General features: G+C 39.0%; 1 protein-coding gene across 1 annotated transcript in view; it reads left to right on the top strand.

The window, feature by feature from the left end:
* The window catches only part of luzp2 (leucine zipper protein 2), a 127,617-nt gene that overhangs the window by 59,373 nt on the left and 41,047 nt on the right, over positions 1-27,197 (top strand). The window contains exons 2-5 of the mRNA XM_046394645.1: positions 5,157-5,274; positions 9,088-9,158; positions 12,034-12,115; positions 16,822-16,884. Coding sequence (XP_046250601.1) covers positions 5,157-5,274; positions 9,088-9,158; positions 12,034-12,115; positions 16,822-16,884 — 334 coding nt within the window. The remainder of the gene's footprint in view (positions 1-5,156; positions 5,275-9,087; positions 9,159-12,033; positions 12,116-16,821; positions 16,885-27,197) is intronic.

Raw genomic sequence — 27,197 nt, 5'->3', positions numbered from 1 at the left:
TCCTGGAAATGTGGTGCATTACTTTGACCTTTGTTGACAAAGCAAAATTGGCTTTCTTCCCATCAATTGTTTCATCACACCCCCCCCACAAAACAATTAAAGAAGATTTAATGCCAGACATCCCCTGACATGCATGCAATTAATATTCCCTGCTGTCTGCTGTTTATACAATAGTTGGTAAACATGACTGACTTTTGTTGCAGATGCTGGATGGTGGTCATGCTCTGCTAGAGGAATATATTAATTCAGTGACAGGCCTTGGGCAGTCCCTCTTATTAAAACTATTTATTTGCCCCCTCCTAATGGCGTAATTAATCCAGCCTGAAATTGGAAGTACCACATAAACTGCTCTCTGCCTATAATCTGCATGACGGCAAATAAACGCCTTTTATTCTCAGTAGCTGTTGGTTTCTGTGGCTGTGGCCTTTCTCAACTATTGAATATTTAACTTTGATCCTACAATCAGGGACATGGCATGGTGTATTAGTAAGTGTAACACTGGCACAGCCCTGTAATTTGTTTTCATTTTCAAGACAATCGTCACTGGACCTTCTGCTGAACACTGACACGATCTTTATTTTCATCACATGTAATTTGTTCATCATGTGAACATTTTTAGGTGTAATTGTAGGAGGACATGAAGTTTTGCACAGTTTTGCAGTTTTTTTTTAAAGATTGGTTTAATGACTGATGAACAATACAGTTTTTTTTGTCCCCGTATGCTTTGTGACTCCGGTACATAAACTGACAAACCAGGATGCAGGGGACAGCACATAACCCTAGGGGTAGAAATATGCCGCAAGGCATTCCAGTGGCATTTTAGGAATGAACTTCAGGGGGAAACAAAGTTTGTTTGCCCTGAACTGACCCTGTCAAGTGGTGCTAACTTAAATGGACTAAAAAAGTTATTTAATGGGTCTTAACGTGACAAGTTGCCTAATTTGCTGCTGACAAAGCCATGACAGACACTTAGGTGTGAGCAATGAGGTCGTTGTTCCAAAATAAAATAAAGGAAATTTAAAGAAAAGTAGACATGACAGCTACAAGTGTTTCTGTTTAATGAGTTTAGCTAATTTAGCTAATTGTTTGTAGTAAGACTTCAAAGTATAAAGCTAATAAGACAGAAGCTGCATGAGAGGTAGTGTCTCAGGTTGGAAAGTAACTCATTTTTAAGATGACATACGGTTGGTTATGTAAAAAATGTCAGCTTTTTTTTAGCTGTGTATTTATTACGGTCATTGGATTAGGTGCATCGTAGACGTGTGAAATGAATGACTGATAGCACTCATATGTGAGCTGTGGGTGGGTATTAAAATAACCAGGTTCTGGTAGTGGGGAGGCCTCCAAAGGCACTGAGCCCATGGGAATCCTTTAATTTGTCCTTGTCTGAACCACTGACTGTCTCCTGCAAAATTTCCAAAAATAGCAGTGAGAGTTCATGTTGGGGAGGGGGGGGACATCAGATTACTCAACCTGCTAACACACTGAGCTTCTGTATGATTATTTTACTGCAGCTAATTGCTAACCAAAGGATGAGGGATGATATCAATATTTTTATATTAAGTTTTACTGGTCTCTGCAAATGTCCACCAATTTTGTGATTGTCAGTTCAGGTTTTAAATAAATAAATAAAGATAATAAAAGGAGGTGTAGGTGTAGGAACACCTCAAATAGTGTGCTTCAGACAATCTGTCTTTGGGGGCTGAGATGGAGGAAGCGCCATCATGCAGATGTGGCTGTGACTCACATCTGAATACAGTGGATACTGGGAATAAACTGAACAAAAATGAACTACAATCCCTTTTAGCATTGTCCTGAAAAGCACACTGGTGTTATTTTATAATTGGTTATTCTCTGCCTCCGTCACCACATTTTCAACTTCAAGCCCCCCATATAAGCTGCATGGTTTTCATTGTATTTTTTACATACTGCAGTTTTATTTTGACAAATGTATTTCACTTAATGTGATAAAGTCAATGTGGCTGTCAGGGCTGTCCAGAAAAGCTGCACTTGTGTCCTGCACTGCAACAGTATTTACAGGCTAACCTTTGTCAACAGTTGACCGTGAGCTCCTGCAGCTCTCTCTGTAAAGCCTTGGCTTCCTTTATTGAGCCATTGCTTGGATGTTGACTGTGGTATTCAGTGGCGTTTCCTTCAGTCTCAGCAGTCCTATTTCACTGTGCAGGGTCAGCCTCATATAACTCCAAGACCAGCTGCAACTCCGAGGGTAAAGAAATATTTGTCCTCAATAATCGGATCCAATAAATGATGCCTGTTCCTCAGTCTCGGGAGTTTGACGAGTTACTTGAAGACAGCCAAGGACTGATTTTCAACTGCAGATGTCTGACATGAAAGATTTCATTGTCTCATCAGCACTTCTTTATGGCCACGTGCCTGGCAGTGCCATTTCTGATTATAAGCCTTTTTGTCAGGCGTTCTGTTCCTTATTATCACACTTATCTGTCTTGACAAAGGAGTATCTTTGTTTGGGACGATGCTGTCAGAACACTGGACTCTTCAGAGATCATAGTGCAATCATGCAGCTGCTACCATTTCTTTGTTGTAATGACCAATTTATAGTGGAGTGGAAAGAAAGAAATCCAAGCTTCGACTGAGAACCTTATGATATACATGTTTCTGTGTCAGTGGCCCTCAAATTATGGGTCTTATTCATATCACAGACACCCAAGAGCCTATTCCATTGGGTAATGAATAATACAGTAGACAAGGAGGGAATCTCTCACCCCATCCCCCCCGATGCATGAACCTGCAATATATTTCCCGCCAATGCCATATGGTGGCAAGTCATATGTGGCACTCAGTATGCCGTGTTATTTATTTATTTCCCAGGTGTTGCTTTTTTGTTAGTGATTTATGTGTTATTGTGTATGATCTGCTGCTGGGATCTATGACATGGAGTTTGCAGGGTTTTTGGAAGAGGGCCCAGACTGAAACGAAGCCATGGATTCAGAATAATGTGGCAGCACTCCGCTCCATCCTAGATTTCAGTTTCCTTTATTTTGTTTTTTTTTTCTGTCTTATAAAAAGTGATTCATGTAAAAGCTGACATAAGTGAGAGATTTTGTGACTACCAATAAGTATTTAGCAAGGAATTATTCGGCTGTTTCAAGTGCATATGTTTTGCTTGAAGCTGTTGCTGTCATTTGGAGTTTCTGATTACGTAAGGAGGTAAGCGTAGAGAATTCTTTTGGTCTTTTGTTGTGCATTAAAAAGCAAATATTGAGCTGCATTTGCTGGGTGTCCAAATTTTAAACTTAACTTGGGATTACATCTTCATCAACCTTGTCTTCAAAAAAATACGTACATACTACTAGAGCAAATGAGTTTTCAAAGAAACATAATGCTGCCTTAATTTTCATTTAATATCTGAGTCATGTCAGATAGATTTTCTTCAGCAACGGCGGTTGTTTATCGGTGAACAGCACGATCCTGTGCTACTTCACTACTCCTTTGTTTTAATGGTACCAATCTTCAATAAATATTTTTTTTAAAAATCAACAGTGGCTTGAAGCACAAGTAAGGACATATTTTCAGAATTTAACCAAAACCATAATGTTTTCCTAACCTTAACTAGTGTGTTTTACAGCAGTTTATTCTGAATTTTGTGACATCTAGAGGAACTTTGCAGAGGATTCATGTAAAATGTAAAAAAATACATAAAAATAAAACCTTTAGTTTTATTGTAACCCACCCATCTTAATGTTCCTGTTATTAATTTGAATTTGATATTGAACTAAAATTTGCCACAACTTGTTCAAGTCATACTCTGCAGCCCCCATGTGTAGATTATTAACCTCAATACATCATTCTCAAGTTAATTCACAATAGGAGGATGCTTGTTGAAGAGTGAAATTGGTTTATTCTTTGTGCAGCTCTGGCAAAATAAACACCTAGTACACCCAACGCAATACAAATTTGTTGTTAATTATTATTTTTTTTATTTCTCAGTGCAATGGCCAAAGTAAAATAGGGGCCAGTTAAGACCCCAGAGTGCAGCAGGGCCATTTTACACAATAACACATACACACCTTTTCCTGGCCTAAGATAAGCAACTTTCCCCTGGCACAGCTCGATTCCAGTTCTATGGTTACGATCACATTATGACATTTGTACATGACACCTTTACATATTGCCTGCCTGGGAAAAGCCTGTTTGGGGTCATTTTTTTCTTTCTTTTTTTTGACTATTACAAAGAATTGCAGCTAGAACACTCGAGGGTCATCAAAGTAATCCAGTTAATGGGCTTTAGGGGAAGTTTAGGACCTTGAACCTCCTTGAAGCTCATTCAGATTAACTTGATTTTAAATACCTCCCAGAAGAGCTGCTGTTGTCCATGAGTCAGTGAAACCAGGATGCTAGATTAAATGAAAAATTGATTTTTCGATGTTTGCATTTGTGTCAGGCAGCGAAAGAGACCATATGTTAACCTGTAACTCTTTTATCTATGATTATGTCGATTTAAGGACTGAGAAGTGAATCAAGTTGTTAACTGTGGAGCCACCAAAAGTCAAATGTGAGCTTTTATTCCCTTTACCCTAACCCTCCCTTTATTGTCCCTTGAACCTGTTCATCTGTACTCTGATGTTCTTTGTGCCCAGTTCACCAGTATATCAATCAATGGGGATTATACTATGTTATTCACAATAAAAATAAAAAGGGAAATATTGGCTATAGCTCATGCATACATGCTGTGAAGTGATATTTGCCTCTCTGGAAGCTCAGTAATAAATGACAAGAATGCTTCTACAGTACCATTCAATAGGAGTTCAGAGCAAAACAGGATTTAAAAATTTGCCCTGCACAATTTTTCTCTTAATAATTGGATGGACTACATGAATATTTAAATGGAGATGCAGGGGCATACCTCTGGTCAAAAGACTTATCTCTGTAAAACGAGCGTTCACTAAATTGGTTGATTGAAAGGAACAGAGGTTTTTTTCTCTTTTATTCATCCAGAGAGTGTGCTGAGTAGATATTAGTTTTCTCCCGTATTCATCTACCCTTTAGCTTTAACGATGGTGCTTATAATCCGGTTTAAAACACCTCTTTTCTCTCAGGGGTGCCAATAAAGAGTGAATTCTCTCAGCCATTGGCAGACATTTAATAGTGAAATCTCACTCTCATTCTCTCAACAGACAAAGCTACGATGGGTTGGAAAAGAAGCTAAAGGATGTCTTCAGTGAGCGAAGCAGCATCCTGCACCAGCTCTCCAAGACATCAAAGGAGCTGGACAGCATAAAAGGCAACCTTCAGGTGGGAAGTTTCTTTGTGAGACATACAACAATGTTTGAGTTCTGGGTTGGAGGTAATGTTCCAACCTCTGCTCTCAGCTATCTTCTGATGTCTGGGAAACCCATGACTCCTCTCTCTTATTTCTCAGTCAATCTGCTGTATAACAACTCGCTGTTATTAAATATTAATGTACGAATGTTTTTCAATTTGGTGAGCCCACCCGTTGTTATATATGTGATGGGTTACTGGAAATGCGGCTGCTGAATAAATAAGAGATGGAAAAGCAGATCAATTAGTAGTGGTGAGTAAGCTTTTTTTTTTTACTTTAATGGTAGCAGCAGATATAAGAGCTTTAAAGAGGAAGAGAAAGTTGGAAAGACTGAAAGATTGACAGGACTATCAATTCAAAGATTTGAACACTACTCTGTCTAATTGCCGAGGCCTTTGATACTCTTCTTCCAGGAAAACTACAGCTTACTACAAGTTGGGTACTCCTTGTGCTCAAAAAACCTTAGAACTTCTTGAAACACCAGATAACACTAAAAATATGTCTAATGTAGCAACAATCCTAACCATACAGGTTGAGAAGAAACCTTTGGGTTTGTTCAATTTATTTGGAAGAAAGAACAAAGGCTATCGGTAAAATTCCAACCCAAACAGATTTGTCTTACAGTTCAACCTTGATCTATGGCCCATCATTATGTGTGCTTTAGTGTGATTTAGGATCATTAGTGCCATTTCAAGTCCTTTTACTTTAGTTTTACATCTGTTACATGTGTTAAATATCTGGCAAAGCTATCAGCTGGTTTACGTGTCTCACCACTTCTGTTTCTCCTTCCTGATTGGCTTCTCTTTAGTCACCTCAGAGAAAACAGTGTTATCTCAACTGACGGCCTGTGCCAATTAATGGAACTAAAAGTGTGCCACAAATGCAACATATTGTTATTTAATGACGAGTTTGTATACACCCAGACTCCACTTTACATGCATATGCTGGAAATTTTGCTTTAAATGTTTGCCTTAATTAAATTTAGGCTAAGAACAAAGATGCTAAAATATACATCCCAATTCCTACAGCAAGGGTGATTCTGCATAATTTACGAGGAAAAAGACAGATTTATGCAGATGATAATGAAGATTCTTATCCCTGTTGCAAATGGAGGTATTTGGTGGTTCTGCCAAATACCAGTGTTGGACATTTTATTATGTAATGTACCCTTTTATACTGTAGGTATTATAATTCAATGAGCATTTCACAAAACACAATTATGTCAGTGCCAGCTACTGCAAATCACTTCTCACCAGTCAGTTTAGGTCAACTTCATCCCAGCTCTTGGCAAGACAAGAAATGAACAGAAACTCAATTATACATTCAGATATTTTAATCATTTAATATTTTTCGGTGACATTACTGAATGCAACAACAATCTTGCAAAACATGTCTCCCTATTGGACATTTAGACCTTGGGTGCCAGATTCACTGTGGTTTCTATGCAACTCTCCCAAAGCTGCACTCAGAGTGATGATTTCCTCTTTGCAGGGTCTTGACGTTTTTTAGGCTTCAGGCAACTTTTGAGGGCTAACAGAATTGTCAGAAAATCAATAATCAAAGAATTGATATGAACTCCTTTCCTACATTTGTGTGTGTTTGCGAGATATGTCCCATGTGTCTGGAAAAATCTCATGTAGTCTGGCTATCATCATCCCCAGGGCAGGCTTTGATGCCTTCGTACTCCAGGCTAGCTAGGTTGGCATCTATCTTTGCCCTGGGCCCTGCACCAGCATGCTGGTCAGGGCAGAGGTTTGGTTGGATTTGGAATATTGTACTGTGGAGTAAATCTATTTTTCAGGAGGAAAACATCATCTACATAAAAATCATCAACTTTTAAAAGAGAATTAAGCCAAAAGGGAGAAGCATTTAGTATTTCTGGAAAGGTTTGATGGAGCAAGTGTTTATAGTTTTAGCAAGTTGCCCATAAGTGGAGGTCATAATTAACCTTTGTCTGTGGGGAATTTATTCTTGGCAGTGGCTCCAGGGTGAGATCTTGTGAGGCAGAAAAGTTGTTTGTTTTTTGCCCTGCATCTAAATGTTTCTATAGCAACAATTTGGACTGTACTTTAATAAAATAACCTCATGTAACATTTGCAAATAAGTCAAAACTAGCTATTTTGTTATTTAAATTCATTGTCTTAATCACATAACCTGAGGGGATGCACCAACATCCAAGCTTGTCTAATACAGCAGCTTGGCCACTGTCCCTAAACTTCATACTATGACACTCTGCTTAACCACTTACATGTCAGTTTTACTCATGCAGGTCCATGCAATCAAGTTAGCAATTAAAATAATATCTGCTTAGACTTTCAGAAGAAAGGCTGCTGAAAAACATTTCACATATTATGAATTTTAGACTAGTGACACTGTGAAACAGCTGCACTTTGGTTAAGTTTAGAAACCGAAACTACTTGATTAAGTTTAGGACAGGAGGCATTATGATGTTGCATTTTGCAAGGTATAACACTGGGCCAAGGGTTGCGTGAAATTAAATGGGTTTCTGTAAGGCAGAAAGTGATTAATGTAAAGTGCAGAATAAAGCCTCACAAAAATTTCCAATATCCCAGAACTGTACTCAAGGTTTTGTTACTCCACCACAAGTTATATTCATACTGAACTTCTTTTAAGCACTTGAACTCACTACTCTCTTGTGGCTTGTTGAATGCACGTCTGTACCTACCAATCTCCAATCTGCTTTGGAAAATGGCCAGAAAGGGTATTTGAAGATGTCTGGCATCCAAATTTGAAACAGGATATGCATCCAAACTGTATTTTTTTGTGACAGTAATCCTCCTTTCTGATGACAAAACAAGTCCTGTAAAAATCCGAAGTCCTTTTGTGGACAGTGATGCGGGGTAGAAACCTGGCTACTCGAGTCCTGGCTCTACGCCAGATGAATCACAGAATATCACCAGAAAGAGAGAATGCAATTCCGAGCTGCTTCATTTTTCTAACTACTCTTAGTTGGAGCAACATAATGTTCGCTTCTCTGAAGTGAATATACATTCTTTAGCATCAAGAGTTGTTGTTGGCTCCTTTCACTGCTCTTACCCTTCAACATAAATGCACTTTTGAGTAGGGAAGAGAGGGAAGAAGAGAAACATCCCCTCTGTGAGAGGAGAATACAGTGTTCGTGGAAATGTTGTCTTAATTGCCACAAATATTACCTTCAAGCACAATTTAAAGAAGATGTCTTTCCCTTTGACTCCAGATTTTCTTAGAAGTCTGGAAATTTCTGTTCAGCTCATAACAAATAGAAAATATCTAGAAGGGCTTGTAGGGCAATCAGAGACCTGACTAATCCATAATTACCCATCAGGCAGATGTTAAGCGGCAGTAGAACCCAGTCCGTGTGCCTGCCTGTACCCTCGTTAGGATTTTTAGAAGACACAGATCGCCAGAGCATTAGACACTGTTTATTTCTTAGGGATATCATCAACATTTTACATCTGCTGCATCATTTTAAAATTATTCACCTCAATTATTTTATGATTCTGGGACTTTTGACAGTTCATTACAGTATTCTACATTTAGTTCCCCCGTGACTCACGTAGTACACACTGAAGCTTCTCTCTGTTGCTTGAAGGAACTTGCAACCTTGAAACCGTGGGTACATTTTGAAGCGTTTACCGTACAATTCAAGGAAATGGTATGCAGCACATTTGCTTTCCCCTGTCTTTTGTGGGTGCTTTGAAAACATTTTTGTGTTTAGTTTGTCATGTAATATGCAAAACTGTGTCTTGCCTGAAAAACACAGAATGTCTTCCTTTCTCTTTTAGTCACTGAAAAATGATGACGCGGTGGCCAAGAAGGATGTGCAGAAAATTCTGGAGCTCAGCCACAAACAAAGGTAAAGTGGGGCATCATGAATGACTTAGACATGACTTATCAAGTGTATCAGGCTGCTTCCAGAAATGTATAATAACCATCCGTCATTCATTTTTCTCATAAACAATGTTATGTGACTCACAGATGGTTCTTCTATATAAAGTCAAGAATAAAAGTCTGGATAAATACAAATTTCAGATTGGGTTGGTTGTTGAAAATACTAGCAATACAGTCTGCACCAAAGAAGAGCACCAACTTGTAGGTGTTACAGTATTCAAAATGACCAAAAAAAACATGGTTTCTCAGAAATTAAACTGAACTCATTAAAACTAGTAGCTAGAACATAAATCTATGGGATCGTTACATTATCAGTCTTTTGCTCCTGTGGTAAGTAACATTGAAGATATTGAAAACCATTTAAATGGGAGTACATTCACTCATTTGTACCACCCACTGTAGAGCTCAGAAACTCGGCTAATCCTTTTCATCAGGACATCTATGTGTTTGTGGTCTGATCCGATTTGACTGTCCGTGATGTTGACCAATACATTTTTACTGAAATCCTGATTGGCGGGTGCAAGTGACGTAACCTTTACCCAGTGGAGTCCCGCCCACTGAGAGAGAGAAAGAAGAAAAGGAAATAGTAATCTCAATTGTGAAATAATCTAAAGTGTTGAACCTTTAGCAGAAAATGGCATGGTGGTATCCATCATACTGGATCACCCATGAAATGAAAAAAAATGCTTTTAAATATAAATAATAGCTCATTCACTATTAGTGATGCTGGTCATCCTTTTGCCCAATTTGATTAATTATGTATACACAGAAGCCAGTGGATGATGCATAATCCAACCTTCTTGTTTATATGAAAACCTGTCTCTCGGACGTTAAGCATCTATGATTTAACATTTTATCTTTTTGCAAGTGAGCTGGAAAAGTGTTTAAACAAAATGCCTTACCACTTAGGCTTGTCTGATTAACGTTGTGTGTAATGAGACTTTTAATGATTAGGAGTCATTTGTGGCCTTCATGCTCTCTGAAACGTCAGCCTGATTGAGGTCCAGCCTCCTGTGTGCAGTATCCTGATATCCAATCAATAGCCTATCACCTGCCCATGGCAGCTCTCACATGTCATCAAGCTATAAAACCATAAAGCAGCAGCTTGGCTCAATGTTGCCCAGCTTGTATTTGTGAGCTGCAGTTTTCCCAAAGTGTTATTAATCCACCTTTGGAGTTCCATATCTGCCAAGTGTGATTACTCGCTGATTCCATCATGGCAGATGCAGACAGGTGATTCATTGCAAGTCATTTATTTCTGACAACTCTTAACAGCGTTTTGATTACTTTCTGAGAGTAATTTTACAACAAACTGTAATGCAAAAAAAAAAAATGTTTACCAACAGACCAGGTACAGACAGTAAAAATACAACAGTTTAAGGTTTCAAAGTAGTAACAGTTAATTCAAGTGTGCTCTTTGTACTCACTTGTCGTATGCTCACCAGCCTGTATCTCAGTCTCACATCACTGCATGCTTTTCTGTCAGTTTGGGCAGTTTTGAGCTCATTCATACAAAACAGTTCCAAGTCTTAGATGCAGGAGATAGGAATATAAATGAAATGCCAAAGCAGTGGTGGTTGGCTGGTCACGTTGAAGAAAAATGTTTGCTAGCCTGAACTTATGCCAAGAGACAAGACCATTGGCAGATAAAATACAAGAGTATATGGCTGTTGAGCAATGAGATGCTCTCAACACAAAACTGAGCTTTGCTGTACTGCCATCAAAGATACTGCCGCTTGACTACACCACAGGCTGACTACAACCACGTCGTATATTTTTAAGCTTACAGCCATGCTGGGAAACCGTAAATAGACTGCTACCATTAATTTAGCTCGGGCGCCTTGTGATGTGATTTCTACAAGCGTTTTTGAAACCACTGACCCACATCACTTGCCCACTTGATTCATAATTCAGTGTGCATTGCTGTTATCTGTGCACAGAAGCATCAAACAGTGCTGCAGTGCCCACTGCATTTTAATGCATTAACATTTATGTTAAATGCATATTTGATGCATCACTAGTCTTCATACAGAATGCTTAAAATTAGTGTGGAGGTGGGTTCCAAATTCTCATAGGGTGCTTCATAATGGAACACAATGAATACTACACTCCATATTTTTCTTTACACATATCTCTATTAATCTAGAATCCAATGTCTTTATCATATTTGTCTCAGTGAGTGTTTGTTAAACTGGGTATTATCTTAAGTATAATCACTTATACAGCCAAGGAAAATGTGCTGTAGCTGAAACTTTCAGTTCAAACAGGAAAACAAAATATTAATAAATAAATATTTTTGAGTTAGAAGAAAATATATATGCAAAAACGCACACCACACCATAGAGGAGAAAAACAACAACAATGTGTAAACAAGGTCTGAAAGTAAGGTCTTACAGTAATTAACTAACAAGTAACTTACAGCAACCTTGTCAGTCATTTTAGGTGTACATATTTCTCCTCATTTATGTCAAATGAGCTGTTAGTGTTTGTGTTATCATCATTATCATTCATTCCCTCAATGGAAAGACCAGAATGCAGACTGAATCAACTTTTAATCTTGAGTGCATCTAAATATGTTAACTTTTGTAAGCATTTGTCTAACCGCTCAAAAACTGGCATGAACTTGACTTAATCCAATAAAATGGGTGAACACTTGTTTTTTTTAGGTTAATCTAAGATAAAAGAGTGAAAATTGCTTTAAGAAAAACAGCTTCTGTGCAAAACGGCTCTCCACTGTCATATATTTAAGAAAGCCATTCTGTGGCCAGGCAGCGGAATCCTCTGAGAGTTTGTGGAGGATGTGCTAACAGAGTGTTTCTCACTTTCCTCTCACTTGACAGAGAGGAGATGAAGTCCCTCCAGGCAGCCTTGCAGAAGCAGCTGGATGAGGCAAATGAGAGAGCGGAGAAGCAGCAGGCCACGGTAAGACAGAGCTGACCTGACCATCAGCATCCGGTCTCCTCTAACCAGCCCCGTCACCTGTCACACAGGCCCCTCAGTGATCCCCGCTCATTACCCAGCAGCCAGCTTCCTCGTCTCCTTGCTTCACTGCTTAATTGAAACTCTCAGAGAGAGTGGCAGAAAGCTGCGTGTCCCCCACCCACCCCCCACACAAAAATTAGAAAGGTCAGAGAAAGGCATTATAACCTAAAGAACACTTACTTATCAATCCACCCATCTTTCCATCGATAGTATCTACTGTTCCGTCTAATAAAATCCCACAAAGGTAGATAAAATTCAATTAATTACTTTGTCTGAAATCTAAAAAAAAAAAAAAGAAATATGTCCTTGATGGATTCTCAGAGCCCAAGGTGATGTGTATTTTGTTGGAGCCACAGTCCAAAACCAAAAGATATGAAGTTGACTGTCAGAGAAGATAAAGAAAAATAACAAATTTTCACATTTAAGGAGCTGGAAAAAGTGTAAAATGTTTTTTTGCTTGATGATTAACATGACTAATGAGAAAGGATCAATTCGTTTTTTTGTTGAACGACAAATCAGTTAATCAGCTAATCATTTCAGCTCCTGAGATTTCAAATGTAATGATTTGTAAAACTAAACACATTTTAAAAAAAATATTTACACTGTTGATTGTAATTATAATTGTAATTGGAAGGATTTGGAGGTATTTGGAGTTAATCCACAAAATGTATATTACTCGTTAGAGAAGAGAAACAGGAATAAAGGGGCTTTGCTTGAAATTATTAGTTCTTCGGAGGACAAACCTTTATGTAAATTTCCATTTCTGTGAAACAAACTGAATTCCACCATACTTACCCCAAACTGCTGTGACTGTTGCCCAAGTTTGCTGATATGAACAGGGACTTGTGTTATTAAAAGTTGTGTTTATGCGTGTGCTCTATCTGTGTCCCGTATTTGTGTCCATATTTGTATCCTCATACTATCCAGATGATCCACCTCTTGTTGTGCCGCCATACTCCTTATTGAAAAATCAGCATGAGGCCTGTCTGGCTCCACTGACAGCTACAGTAGCAGTGGAATAATGCTGGGATTTTCAATACATGCCAGTGAAGCCTGTCCTGTAATAGCCCCGGCTTCTTATGCACAGTCACGAGGTTTAATGCACCGTTATCAACAATCCAGTCATCTTCTCTCTGGGAGATAAACAATAGTACAGTAACATTTCCCGTGACATTCTTGCTATTTTGCTAAGAACAGTGGCAAATCCCGGTTGCTGGGTTTTATGGCGTGAATCTGACATTTATGGTCTGTTAAATGGTATTTATCACCCGTGCTGAGATTCAAGATTAAAAAGGACAGCTCTGCAGCATGCAAATGCCACAGACTTTCAACAAAACCATGAGATACTCCGTCTGATTTTGAGTCTGGATTTCCACACAAAATTCTGAGGAAAATGGGCCTTCCAAAAACCAACTTTAAAAATGTCAGGAGCACCTTCTAGGCAAAATTTAAAATATTGATTGCAGCATCTACTGTGCAGAAATCACCAAAAAAACACCCAAAGCAGAAGACAAAGACAAAGTGGTTAAATATGCCGACACATGTGGGCACTGAGGTTCGAGCCAGACTCGATCTCAGGCAACATTCTCCATTTCTGTGTTCTGAGTGTGCATTTTGGTCATTTCTGCACATCAGAAGCTGAAGAAGAAATATTTTCTTTTTTGCAAGCATGGTGCAATTATAATTTTGGTTTCTCTACTTACTGTTTTAATTACCTTTTAATGAGACAAATATTTTTACAACAAAATGTTTAAAACCTGGGATGTGACATCATCATACCGCTTGTTTTGTCAAATCACAAAAATATTTGATTCTTATTACATTTATGTAGAAAAGCAGTACGTACGCAGCTGACAGGTTGAAACCAGCAAATGCCTGGCACTTTTAGTTACAGTCGAGGTATGGCTCTGTGGAGGGCACTTTGACCCAGACTGACATGGACTGGCATGAAATGACGTACAGACATCAATGGTGAACACCCACAGGATGAATCTCGACGACTTTGGTGGTCCCCTGATGTCTCCTCTAGTGCCACCGTGAGGCCTACATACCTCCCTCTTTGATGAATATCTTTGATGATTAATCAGTCAGTTTAAATACATTTTCTATCCATCAACTAATCAGTTAACGGACAACTCGTTCCATCACTCACCACTTAGTCTATGCTTCTTTTAGTCCAACTTAATAGTCCAACAACCAGCTTCATTTTCCGTCCCACTTCCATTCTTACCATTTAAAATTCATATGGAGATACAGCAAACTGATTTAAGTGACCTAAATGGACTTAATTAGGGTAAATATGCAGAACTATATCTGCATTCTTCCCACTGAGCTGGTATATAGGAGGTGTTACTATCAATATAAATGCTGCATCAGAGTGTGTGTGTGTGTGTGTGTGTGTGTTTTCAAACCATTCCCGGGGGCTGTGGCAGTGACTGAAAGGCTCAAACATGAACCTTGATGTTATCATGCCCTGCTTGGGGATGTGAGTCAACTGGTGAGGCTTAGTTTACAGTTCCCTGGGGTGTACACCTGGTATGAGGTCACCAGCCCCATGAATCCTTCCCTCTTTGTCCTCCAGACTATCTTGATGACCTCTCTCAAGGACACACCTCACTTGAAAATAGCCTTTTCAGAGTGAAAAACATGAAAAAAGAAGAAACCTTGACCCATCTATTTCTCTCTCACTCACACACACACAATTCATTCTTTTAAATATGTGGCAGACTATGGCAACAGTTTGCCCTCTGCAGCTGGTGTTTGAACCCCTGGCTGATAAACACAAGCCACAGGCCTGCACCAGCAAGACATGCTGAGCTCATGATAAAAGGATTGCGATAAATAAAGATATCACTCTGACATGATAAGCATATGGGCTATTAAATCAGGCACACGGTGGGAAATAGGCAGACGCTCACTGCAGGAATAAATGCCTCAACGTATCATATGTGCTGCAATCAGAGTCTCAGATGGAACATTTCTGAACACTTTTTTTCTTTACTAAACTTTTTATCAGAATTTAAAAGTCTTTAAGACTTGATGGGTAGCTAGTTGAAAAGTGAATAACTGTGTTTCATTACAGCAAGGGTGCCTCTGTACCACTGTCAGTTTATGAGGAATGTTGTTCAATTATGGAAGGAGCCTCAGTTTACTGCCTGAATGTAAACATTGCTCATACTGGTTAAATTAAAGACAGTAAATCAGATGCTAACACTGTTTTAGCTAAGTGCACTGGTAGAACCACAAGAATTCAGTGTGACTTACTACTGATGCATACAGACTGTTTTGATTTTCAATTTATTTATTATTCCATTTTATTCAATAAAATTAACTGGCTAGCTTCACGCCAGCACATTCATTCCATCTGTTTCTTAATGTTTATACATACATACATATATGTATATATAGAACTACTATAACTACTCCCAGAGGCAGTGACAGTGACTGAGGATGACCTTTGATGTGATCTTGCCGCACTCGGGGATGTGAGTCACCTGGTGTGGTCTAGTTCAAAGCTCCCCAGGGTGCCTGGCTAGAAAGTGAGAAAAATATGACTTTAAGAAAAAGGAATGGGTCAAAGAGGAAAGTTTTGTGATTCGGTGAATATTTGCTTCTGCACAACAATCATTTATTGTGGTACAAACTATAAATAACGATTAGTAAAATTGGTTAAAGAATCTGGTAATATTCTATTTTTCATAATAACAAAGCACATGAAAAGACTAAATGTGTATCAATCCACAGCAGAAACTGGTCCTTAAAAAAAACACTATATGGACAAAAGTATTGGGGCAAGTACAACTAACCATTACACATTTTGCAGTCTAAATATATAGACAACTTTGTAGCTATAACGGCTTCCACTCATCTAGGAAGGCTTTCCGCAAGATTTTGGATTTGGAGTTTTTCTGTGGGAATTTTTGCCCATTCATGCAGTAGAGCATTTGTGAGGTCAGACACTGATGTTGGACCAAAAGGTCTGGCTCACAATCTCCGTTCCAGTTCATCCCAAAGGTGTTGGATGGGGTTGAGGTCAGGGCTCTGTGTGGGCCAGTCAAGTTCTTCCACACCAAACTCATCCAACCATGTCTTTATGGAGCTTTGCTTTGTGCACTGGGCCACAGTTATGCTGGAATAGAAAAGGGCCTTCAACAAACTGTTGCCACAAAGTTGGAAGCATAGCATTGTCCAAAATGTGTTGGTGTGCTGAAGCATTAAGATTTCCCTTCACTGGAAGTCAGGGGCCGAGCCGAGAGGGCCATCCAAATACTTCTGTCTGTATGGTATACTGTCCATTTTTAAAGATTTCTATCTCCAGTAGTAACAGATGGACTCGAGGTGAGTGCAGCAGACATGGTGGGAAAGTCAGTCAGTCATATGTATTATTGGCTTCGCTATTTTCGTGGGATTTGTTGACAATAAAAAGCAAATATAGAATTTGTCCTTCATCGTTGGCAGCAGCAAATCAGATGCAGCTTTTCATTGATTGCCATAATAGCCTTTATTCAATGCACTTAATTTCACATACACCACTAAAATGGGCAAACTCAACATGCATAACCTTCATTAAATATGTTCAGTGAATTGGAAAAAAAACACATAATGAAGCTGGGCTTTCAGTTTTGTTTTGTCCCTTCTGTCTTTAGATCAAATTTCTCAAAGTGGAGATGGAGAAAAAGACCAAAATCATCAAGGATTTACAGCAAGAGGTGAGTCATCCAAATTACACTTAAGGCTGATTTAAATGTCATGACATTAAAAAAAATAAACACACACACAACAAAAAACAACAACTGCATTCAGCGTCATTAAATCTGACTTTATGGGGTATATATAAAGAAAGAATTTACTCTTATTTACTCATCATTAACATGGTTCGTCTGCCTTGTCTGGTTTAATTTCCTGTAATGATTTTCTCTGTTTGCCAAAAGCCTTCTGGCAGTCTCCAGAGACTGGGTGGGTGGGTGGGTGTGGAGGGGAGTTGACTGCCTTCAGTCAAAGGTAGACGCACGCTGGTATGAATATATCCGTCTTAGCGAGTGCTTTGTAAACACAGGAATGTGTCTTTGATCATGATTGTGATCGTGACCATCGTGGCTCGTGTCGGCTGATAATCTGGTCTATTATTCTGCCTCCTCTGCGATGGATTTCTCTCTGCATGACTGTTGAAAATCTGTGAAAAAAGTTTGTCTGAAAAGATTTTTCGTCTTTTTCTCCAGTTTTCTTTGATTCTGAGGGGATGACATCTAATTCTGACATTCACAGCTGATGTTTTAGACAGCTGGGGGAAAAAAACGTTCTGCTGGCAAATACTGTTGTAGCTGTATTGAAAATATGTAACACCACATTATCCTCTGGCTGGGTTGTTATCTGGAGGAATACAAAAAGTTATTAAAATACACAAGCAAAAAGCAACAAACAGTACTGGCCCATTATATGCAACGTGGCCACATGGACGGCAGCTGCCTTTAAACATGTTTAGGCACTTTAGGTTGGATGAAATGAAAAGGAAAGAAAGGTCAAAATGAAAATTCTGCAGACCTGTATTGTGACAAATGAAAAGAAACCACGCAGCACTGGCCACCTAAGTGATTTGTTATAGATATGGAGGACTCTTCACTCTTTGCACTGCGTAAACACACAAAGAGCCTGCTGTCAAATAACATGACATTTATTTTGACTGTATGTTTTTGTATTTAGCAGTTTGACATGTGGAATCCTAACAGCATGACAAAAAAAAACCAAAAAAACCCATAACTGCAACACACTCATAAATTCTTTTATGGATTTGTTACAGGAACACATGATGCCATGTGTATTCTACACACATGCATAGTAATTACTCTTTCCTATTATTTTGAACAGCAAGCAGGCCATTTTAATTACAGGATCATGAGAAATGATGATGGAGAGAGAAAATTGCGACACCATATTGTTCACTGCTGCAGTGAGAAAACTGCTGATTTTCGCCAGATGTTCAAATTAATTTGAGACCAATTTTGACTAAAACCTGCTTTGGTAACACGATCAAGTGCTTCAAATGAAGAACTAAACAATGACATAATGACATCAATTTACTGAGATCAAACTGTTCAGAGAAGAACTTGCCAGCATGCGGGTTTATGTGGATTTATCAGATACGTATGTAAACATCAAAGTAGATCACAAAGCACACAGCAGAAACGATGCTGTAGTGTCTCTTCCAATCTGTGTTTTTATCAAAGTTGACAAGGACAACATGAAGTCATACATGGGGATGCACTTAAAAGTTTACGATCGAGTCATCCTGAATTTTACAGATTGCTTGATCATAATTCACATCTACACCAGCACCGTAACAGTCTTTGACCACATGTCACCATTTTCTTTTCTTTTCCGCTACAAAGTGCTCTTCTCATTTTTTTTTTTTTAATGCTGCATTCCAGTCTGAGTCTGAAGTCAGAATTTCCCAGCTGTAATTTCTTATTTCAAACTTCCAACCTCCTTCCAGGTGCATGACGCCAAAATTAAATAAAAAATGGCTGACTGTGACGAATTGATGTTTCTTTGGCAAGTGTAAACAGAACTGGACTCTCAGCAGAACATGTATAAACCGAGTGGAAACGAATGACACATGAAGGAACGGAGGCCAGGATACAACATGCGCACACACATGTCCACACACGTGCTGGCATTCTTGTGTGAAGGATAGGTGGATGGACTTGGGTTGAGTTTTGAACTTCTGTCGTGTGCATGGTAGCATCTTATCAAGGTGTCACTGGGTGTCATTGATATAGAGATAGAGAGAAATGAACTTTAAATAAATGTCTGTGACTATGTATTTAATTTGTTCTTGCATTCTGCACTCTGCAGGAGGCAATCAGGTAAATCTGGAGGCACTTCTATAATCAGTCAAGTGGTTGTCACAGTAGGAGGTTGCTGATGTTGGCGACACTGTGAAGCAGTTTGGTTTAACTGACGAAATGACCCATGAAGGAGGCCATGATTTGACTTTGTAATGAACAGCTAGGGATTTCTTTAGTCTTAAACAACATCTCGATTTGGATGTGGAATAAATACCAAGATGCTGACAAAAAGGCATGAAAATGGTCTTTGCTCTAATGTTTCTCACATGTGTTTCAGTTTTCTGCTTAAAGTTCATCACCGATAGTCAGTCCTTCATGTGAACACTAATCTAGCCAAAACAACGAGCTGGCAGATAGCGCTGCCAGTAGTTTGACATAAATTAAAGTCAAATGAAATTGAAGCATTTTTGGTAGAGTTTCCACGTAAATGCATGTGCACACTAATTGAAGCAGCACTGATGTTAGTGAGATTTGCTCTGCAGGCAGGAGGACGAGGCAACAAGCAGGATTATGTGCAGAAAACTCCTTTTATATAATCATCATTCCCATATCATATGAGAGCTTCATCGTTGACATTTTCTGGTTTGCCTTTTTCTCCTTCAGATCTACATATCTCGGAAAAGGGCCTCTCTAGGTTTGAGGGCTGTTATAATCACATACAGAGGGGGTCATTTGTGGTCAATAGATGTCTGGAAACGTCCCTGACATATATGACACTCTGACATTTAAATAGCAGCTACATGCGGAGAATCATGAGAAACTATGTCCCTGGATCTTTTACACTCGTGTGTGACTATCAGAAATGTTCTTGTGTGCAGGAACTCAAAGGTCAGAAGTGTTAGTGCCCCAGATTCCTCTCTCCTCAGTCTTATGTTACGTTTGCATTGATAGCATATTCCGTTTTCTTTATTATGTTTCAATAAGATATCAGTCATTTAGGATTCATTATGAATTAGTTAACCAATAAAGGAAATAAAAACAAGAGTCATTCATCAAAGCCAAAACAAACAAAATTGTTCCTGCTAGATGCAGATAAAAACACCTCAACAGTATTTTGCATGTCTTATGTGCCCTGTCATGTTCTAGTTCAAGATTCAGTGCATTCCCTGTGTAGAAAAAGTACAATTTCCACTTCTTACATCTTGAGTATTGCACATTTTACATCACTATACTATCTGTGTACGGTGGCTGACAAGTACAAACGCGCTGCATATACAGACAGGCGCTGCAAATACAGAAACGCACTGCATAAACAGAAAAGTTTTGCAAATACGGAAACGCGTCTCGTATACAGATACATGCTGCAAAAAGAAAACGCCACATGTCCAGTCATACAACAGAAGTGCTCCAGGCCTCTAGGGGCAGTGTTGAGCTTCCACCCGTTTCTGTATTCACAGTGTTTTCCTTTTGCATCTGTTTTCTTACATGCAGCGCGATTCTGTACTTGCAGCGCCTGTCTGTTAATGCAGCGCTTTTTTACTTGTTGGCCACCGTAGTATATGTTAGGTTAATCATCTGCCTGTGAATATTTTACACCAAGTTTCCAGCTTATTAGGTACACCTGCAATCTGATATGATAGCCCTGCAATACATCCTCCCCATGTAAAGGTGCTAATGTTTGGTTTTTGTTGAAATGATTTTTAAGAGGTGTTGGTTTGAAACTTGATGGTCATTTCAGAGGCTGTAGACTTTGATGTTGCTAAATTCTCCCGCGTTAAACTGGAAAGTGTTTGTAATATTTTGTGTATCAATAATAAGTTGGCTGAATATTAGAAAAATCTCTTAGTGTAACATAAATGGCTAAAAGCTGTACATCATAGCTTTCATTACTGTGGGAATTATTGCAGGGCTCTTGCAAAAGACAGCTTCAATTCTCTGTAATGAAAAGTAGAGTATATATTATATCATACCATTATTTAAAACTGAGATTCTGTCGCCTTGTAAAATGTGTCAAATTCCCGATAAACCTGAAATGAACATCTGTAAAGCTAACGGTATCCTTAGTTTACACCAGCATTTGGTTTTAAAATGTAGTTTTTCATGTTGCACATCCGTGTGTATTGATTTGAAGTATCAGCGGGAAGCATTACAGCTGCAATTCAAAGAAAAGTCATTATCAGTGATTTGCTTTCAGGACTTATTATGCGTATTTTTGAGGGAGAATGATTTACAGGCTGACTTGGAACCTGCTGGGATCCATCAGGTTCTCACAGAGCATTGTAATAGACAGCTTTGCCACACATGCAGCTCTTTGCTGCTGATGCTGATGTTTTTTAGTCTAAAATGTCTTGCCATCATTGTCTTCTTCCTTTCATGTCCTCCTGATGTAATTTCACCAGCTAAATAGCAGGGAAAAAATCATGCATCAGGGCATTTACTCGATCTCTCTGTGATACTGGAAAAAAGTGACAAGAAACCAAAGTAGCAGAAAATGGAAACCAATTCATTATTTTTGCTGAACACGCAAGGAAGAAGCAGAAGAAGCTGCTGAAGTTAATAGAGGCTTAATGTTACAGTCTAGAAAGACATGCAGTTCTTGTTTTATTTTATTAAAATTATTGCTGATTGATGCCACAAAGTCACTTGTCATGACCTTCAGAAAGTGATAAACGTTAAAAGGATGTGACGACTAGTTTTAAGTGCAAAGTAGAGATACAGTAACAAAACATAGATGTGCAGATCAAATGAGAAAGGAAATTGCATATCCCAAAGGTAGTGTGTAAAGTGAGTGTGCATATAAGATATTAAATCCAATGTTTCCTTCCCTCTGTGACTTTTCTTAATATTTAAAAATAATTACCCTTTTTTGTTTTCTCCACACAGAACACTAAGCTGCGTGGCATTATTGCCTTCAAGAATAACAAGCTTCCTCGCTCTTAAACAAGTATACTCTGCAACTGAATAACCACTGCGTTAACCCAAAAAGCGGCCTTCAACACTCTATCAGAGCTAATTTCACACATGTGATCCCATGACATGCACTCAGACCAAAAAGTGTACTGACAAAAACAGAGGATTAAGTGAAATGGGGTGAAACCGGTGATGGCGTGCGATGTCGCTTTTTGCACTGAGTGGACAGGTGATGTACATCCTGATGGATTGCACTCACATATCAGAGACAGCAGGCCCAACTTGTTACGCAAGAGCAATGGTGGACTTGACATCCAGCAAGAGTGACAGTGGTTATTTTAAATGAAGAGGGTCTTGTTAGATGGCAATGATAGATTGAGGAATAAAATTTTATGACAGCAGAAAGTTACCTGTATGTGTATTTTCCTGACATTGTAATGCATACATCGGTCAAACTGCATGTGTGGTGGTGTGGTAGACTAAAACCAAAAACCTCACATCACATCTTTGAATGATTATTGACTCTGTGAAGTCATCTAGCAGGCTTCGGATGTTTTACAGCAGTGGTGCCCAGCTTTCGTCCAGCTTGTGACCCCCTAAAATAAAACAATGTCCGCTTCCATGTTGCGAAAAGTCAGCCAGATTGATTTATGTGAATATTTTCAACATTTGATATTTTATTTATTCGTTTAAGCATCAGGATTTAACATTGACAAGAAAAATTAAAGATTCAAAGCGTAATGAAAGTTGTTCTTCTTATGCTACTCTTTACGATATTAGTTTACCCTGTGACCCACTGGAGTGGCCCTGGGAAGAATTCTAACTACATGACAAAGTTAAGCAGTCTGTTCAATGTATGATTCCCCCCCCAGCATGTCAGTTGTTTCTCTGCACCTAAAACTGATAATTGTCAACAAAGAATGTAGCAACATGAAATGTGTGCTTCTCAAATTGGACATGTGTTTTGTGCACTGAGGGAAACACATATAAAGTAAACTGAGCATGATCTATGCTGTTTAAGGCAGTGTGAGTATTGTGCTACTTTTACACTGTGTGCCATGTTTGCAAATTGCCATATCAGCCTGAGACACATGGATCTGTTGCTCTGATTTTATCTGCATCTAAATTAACTGCCCAAACCACAGCATCTGGACTCGTGTGAGAAGTCAGAATGAACAGGGGCTGATTTTTAGCTGTCATTTTTATATAACTGTCAGTGCTAAGCACACTATATCATGGGTATACCTGTATGTAGGTAGGCAAAAGGTCTAACTCTTCATCAAACGTTTGGCACCTTTGACTGTTAGCTCACCTTTTAAAGAACAGCAACAGGAGCAAAAAGATCTCACATATACAGCACATGTCTGAGCCAACAACGGAGCAGCTCCACTGAGTTCAGCCCGACAGGAAAAGTTTGGCTGCCTTATGACTGTCAGTCACACCCAGATGAGAGCAGTGAACAGAACAGAAAACATGAACCAGGAAATAAACATAATAAAGATAAACAACATAAGTGCAATCAACAGCTACTGGTGTAATTCCTAAGAGCTGATTGCAAGATTAGCAATACAATCAACACCTATTTAGATACAAATTCAGAGCTTCCTGCACCTTTCTTTTTTTTTCTTTTTTTTTTTGAGTAAAAGAGTAATGAATGAGGCTATGATCAAGTAAATAAAGCTTTGATTAGGGTTAAATCATTATAGTATTAAGATGAGCTGTTTGAAATTGTCCCTTGTTAGTTAGAGCTGAAGATGTGTCTTCTGTATGGCCACTTGCTCATCCTGTGTCACATCTAATTCTAAGTTTTTCTCTTTCACATAGTCCTTTTGTATTCCTCTCATTTTTCATACAGTCAGTGTGTGCTTTCATTTTATGGCATCATGCTCATTCTACACACTTTCCAGCACCAAAAGAGCCCTCTCCACACGCAGCATTGATTCACCTTCCACTGAGATCAGGATGAAACTCAGATGGCTTGTCAGCGAATCCTTGTTTTCGCCACAGAAAACAGACACATTTCATTTTATCGGACAGCGCAGCGTTCAGTCGCAAGTGGCTCCAGGTGAGCCGGAGGGTTAAAGGATTGTGGATCTGTCTCCTCTTCTCAATCAGTGTCAACAACGTATTCAGAAGTAAATAAACGGATGTTATTGTTTGCAAATTTATAGCAACCAGCTCCTTCCTTTGAAACAGTGGCTAATACTGGCCTTGCTGCTGTTGAGCAAAGTCAGGAGAAAATGGTTTTACTGGAACCCTTATTTACTGTGTGCTGCATTAAATAAATGAGTCTTGAGTGCAAGCTGAAATACTGAGTCAGTGTCTGCTTCCCTGACGCCTGTCTCATAGCACTGAACAGTGCTGAGATCAATTCAGAAAGAAATTCTCCTGACTTATTAATTGAGGGAAATATTTAGCTGAAGATACATCTTGAAGTGAATGGTGTCCTTATTTTAATCAGTGGATCACAAGCAGCACCATTGTAGACAAACTGCTTTGGATTAAGTTAAAATCCAAAGTCTAATCAGTTATTTCTTTGCTCCTTAGTGCTAAACAGGAAGTTTTGATTTGGGTTTGGCTGCTGGATTGGGAGTAGTTCTGCAGTGACAGGGTTTAAAGTGAAAGTCTATGGGATTTAGATGCCATGGGTGGTATGGATAATACCTGCAGTGGATTTGAAAGAGAGTTTTTTGTGATGCGGGTTAGACTGCAAACTGTGTCATCTGTAGCAGAGGCTGCTGTGTTTTCAGAAGTTTTCTGACATTGTTGTGTGTTGATTCACCCACAACAAGGCTGCTTATGCAAGAGATGACGTCAGGGTTGGTAACTTTTAAACTGTTCTTCAGAATGTTATGTTGTTTTAGTAATTAGAGCTGGAGAACTGGCTAGTCTAGTAATGCTCATTAAATCCCTGTGTGAGAGATGGGCAGTGTATTTGTTCATAAATACAGTGAGAAAACCTGGCAGTCTGTGAAACTGAAAAAGGCTATTTAGAAAATATTTAAACTTTGTGCTACAGTAATTGTGCCGTACTGACATCTGGAGTGGCAGGTAAACCTGACAGCAGGATGTGTCGGTTCAGTGTCTCATACTAACAGGAGGGCGTGTTCCTTCTGGAAGCCACAGGGCAGCTTGTGTTAAATCTGCATTTCCTCCCAACACTGCCAAAGTGCTGTAATATGCAAAAAGACAAACTGCAGTCTCATACAGCCAACACAGCAATCGTTTTATATTTACAGGTAATATTTCTCACTTTCAGAAATCCCATATATTATTCTAATAGCCTGGGATTGTCCAATTAGTTTGAAACAATAAACCATTTTCAAACACAATATTAGAAAGAAGTTTCTAATCTCTTGTTGCACCAAGGGATGCTCCATTTACAATAAACTGTTACATCCAAAATATCTCCTCATTTAGCAGCACTTGCAGTTCCAAAATGTACCCTGATCTACATAAAACACTTGGGATGTTGTCATAGTTAACTTCTCTATCTTTTGTAATTCATTTTTTATTTGTGCAACTTCATGTGCAACAACTAAATGGAAACAACAAACTCCTTTCTCTGTTTCTGTCTACAGCAGCTAGCAGTGAACATAAACAATCACAGCCTGAAATAACTTAAAGCCTACAGATACAGATTTCTTGGATGAAAGGCAGTGTCACTCCCACTCTGTACGGCTGTACAATACATGTTAAGACTGCACTAACTAAAAATAAGTGCGGTTGTATTTACCATCACAACAAGTCTGAGGTTTGTGACTTGCCGTGCTATAGACACCCAGACTGGATTAAAACTGGCCAAATTTGGTTAAAAACTAGTTCTTTTAGACATCTAGGATACATTCAATTTACCATAAAGCAGGTCCTCAGCACACAGTAAAATATATTCATTAAAATTCTGTTGAAATGATTGTCGCATGCAACCTAGACGCTCTTCAAATGTAATTTAACTTCAGCGTCTAGACATCTCTCGACCTGTAACTCCACCAGCTCAGTTATGGCTGAGATGAATAATCAAATGTTCTTATTTACACGGTAGGAACTCTGCTTTACAGCCTGATTTATTGAGGCCTTTGATGATCCAGAGTTATACTGTTGCATTTTCACAAGCCAACAGAAAACTGAATCATCTCGACCCTCAACAGCACAGTAACAATCAGCCACAAAGGTACCCCCGCCATCAAGGCGATGCCTCTCTTCGAGCTTTGCATCAACTTGAAGTGAAAAATCATACTTCCTCATTTGCAGTGTGTGGGATGTCTGTCTGGGTAACTCAGCAACCTGCTGGCAACTCCTGCATTTATGCATAAGTCTTAGAATTTCTTCCAGAAGTAGGATTAAATTTGTGTCACTTTTCACATTGTTTTGCACTTAATATTAGATTTTCGCTCTGTGTGGTTTCATGGTGCTGAGCTCAAATCATTGAAACTTGCTTGAGAGAGGCAAAGACAGGCCACATGTCTTGAGAGGGCTGGAGTCGTGCTGTCACTTAGCAGCGTTACTTTATTCCTCACAGCCTGCCAAGGATATTGATTTTTGGCCCTCAGCTTCCAGACAAGTGACCGGTTTTCTGTGGTATTCAGCTGTGACACTATAAAGTAGATGGTCTGTTTTTTTACAGAAATACATCCAAGTCCTTCAAGACTGATGAGGGCTGCGACTGCAGATATATTTTTGCAATGTTCAGAAGATTGTCATTCAGTAAATTTGTGACATTTTGTTGTTTTTTGTTTTGTTTTTTTGTTTTTTTTGCTTCTGACTTTGTTGTAGCTCGAGGTTGTCTTTGCAAAAACACTATGGCTGCACTGTAAATGTAATTTAATGTAACTTTATGCCATTTTATGTTTTGGGAGGATGAGATGGTGTCAAGACAGCAGAGTATAGCTTCACACCAGAGCCTTATATATATATATATATATATATATATATATATATCCAAGGGCAGATTGGAGATCCTGCTAAACACTAAGATCCTGTGGGACTTCCAGATCCAGACTGACAAAATGGCGATGGCGAACCAGCCGGACATTGGGGTGGTCGACAATCAACAGAAGAAGGCAGTGGTGATAGACGTAGCAATCCCAAGCGACAGCAATATCAAGAAGAAGGAACAGGAGAAGCTCCGAAAATACCAAGGGCTGGAAGAGGAGCCAGAAAAGATATGGAGAGTAAAAGCATCAATGGGGCCAGTGGTAATCAGGGCACTGGGGACTGTGACTGCAAGAGTGGCTCCAGCAGATTCCAGGTACAACATCGGTGGTCTCTGCCCAGAAGAGCGCAGTTCTTGGAACAGCTAAGATACTGCACAGAACCCTCAAACTCCC

The sequence above is a fragment of the Scatophagus argus genome, chromosome 1 (genome assembly GCF_020382885.2).
Source record: "Scatophagus argus isolate fScaArg1 chromosome 1, fScaArg1.pri, whole genome shotgun sequence".
Taxonomy (NCBI): Eukaryota; Metazoa; Chordata; class Actinopteri; family Scatophagidae; genus Scatophagus; species Scatophagus argus.
The sequence above is the reverse complement of the archived record's forward strand: the minus strand, read 5'-3'. Positions and strand labels throughout refer to the sequence as shown.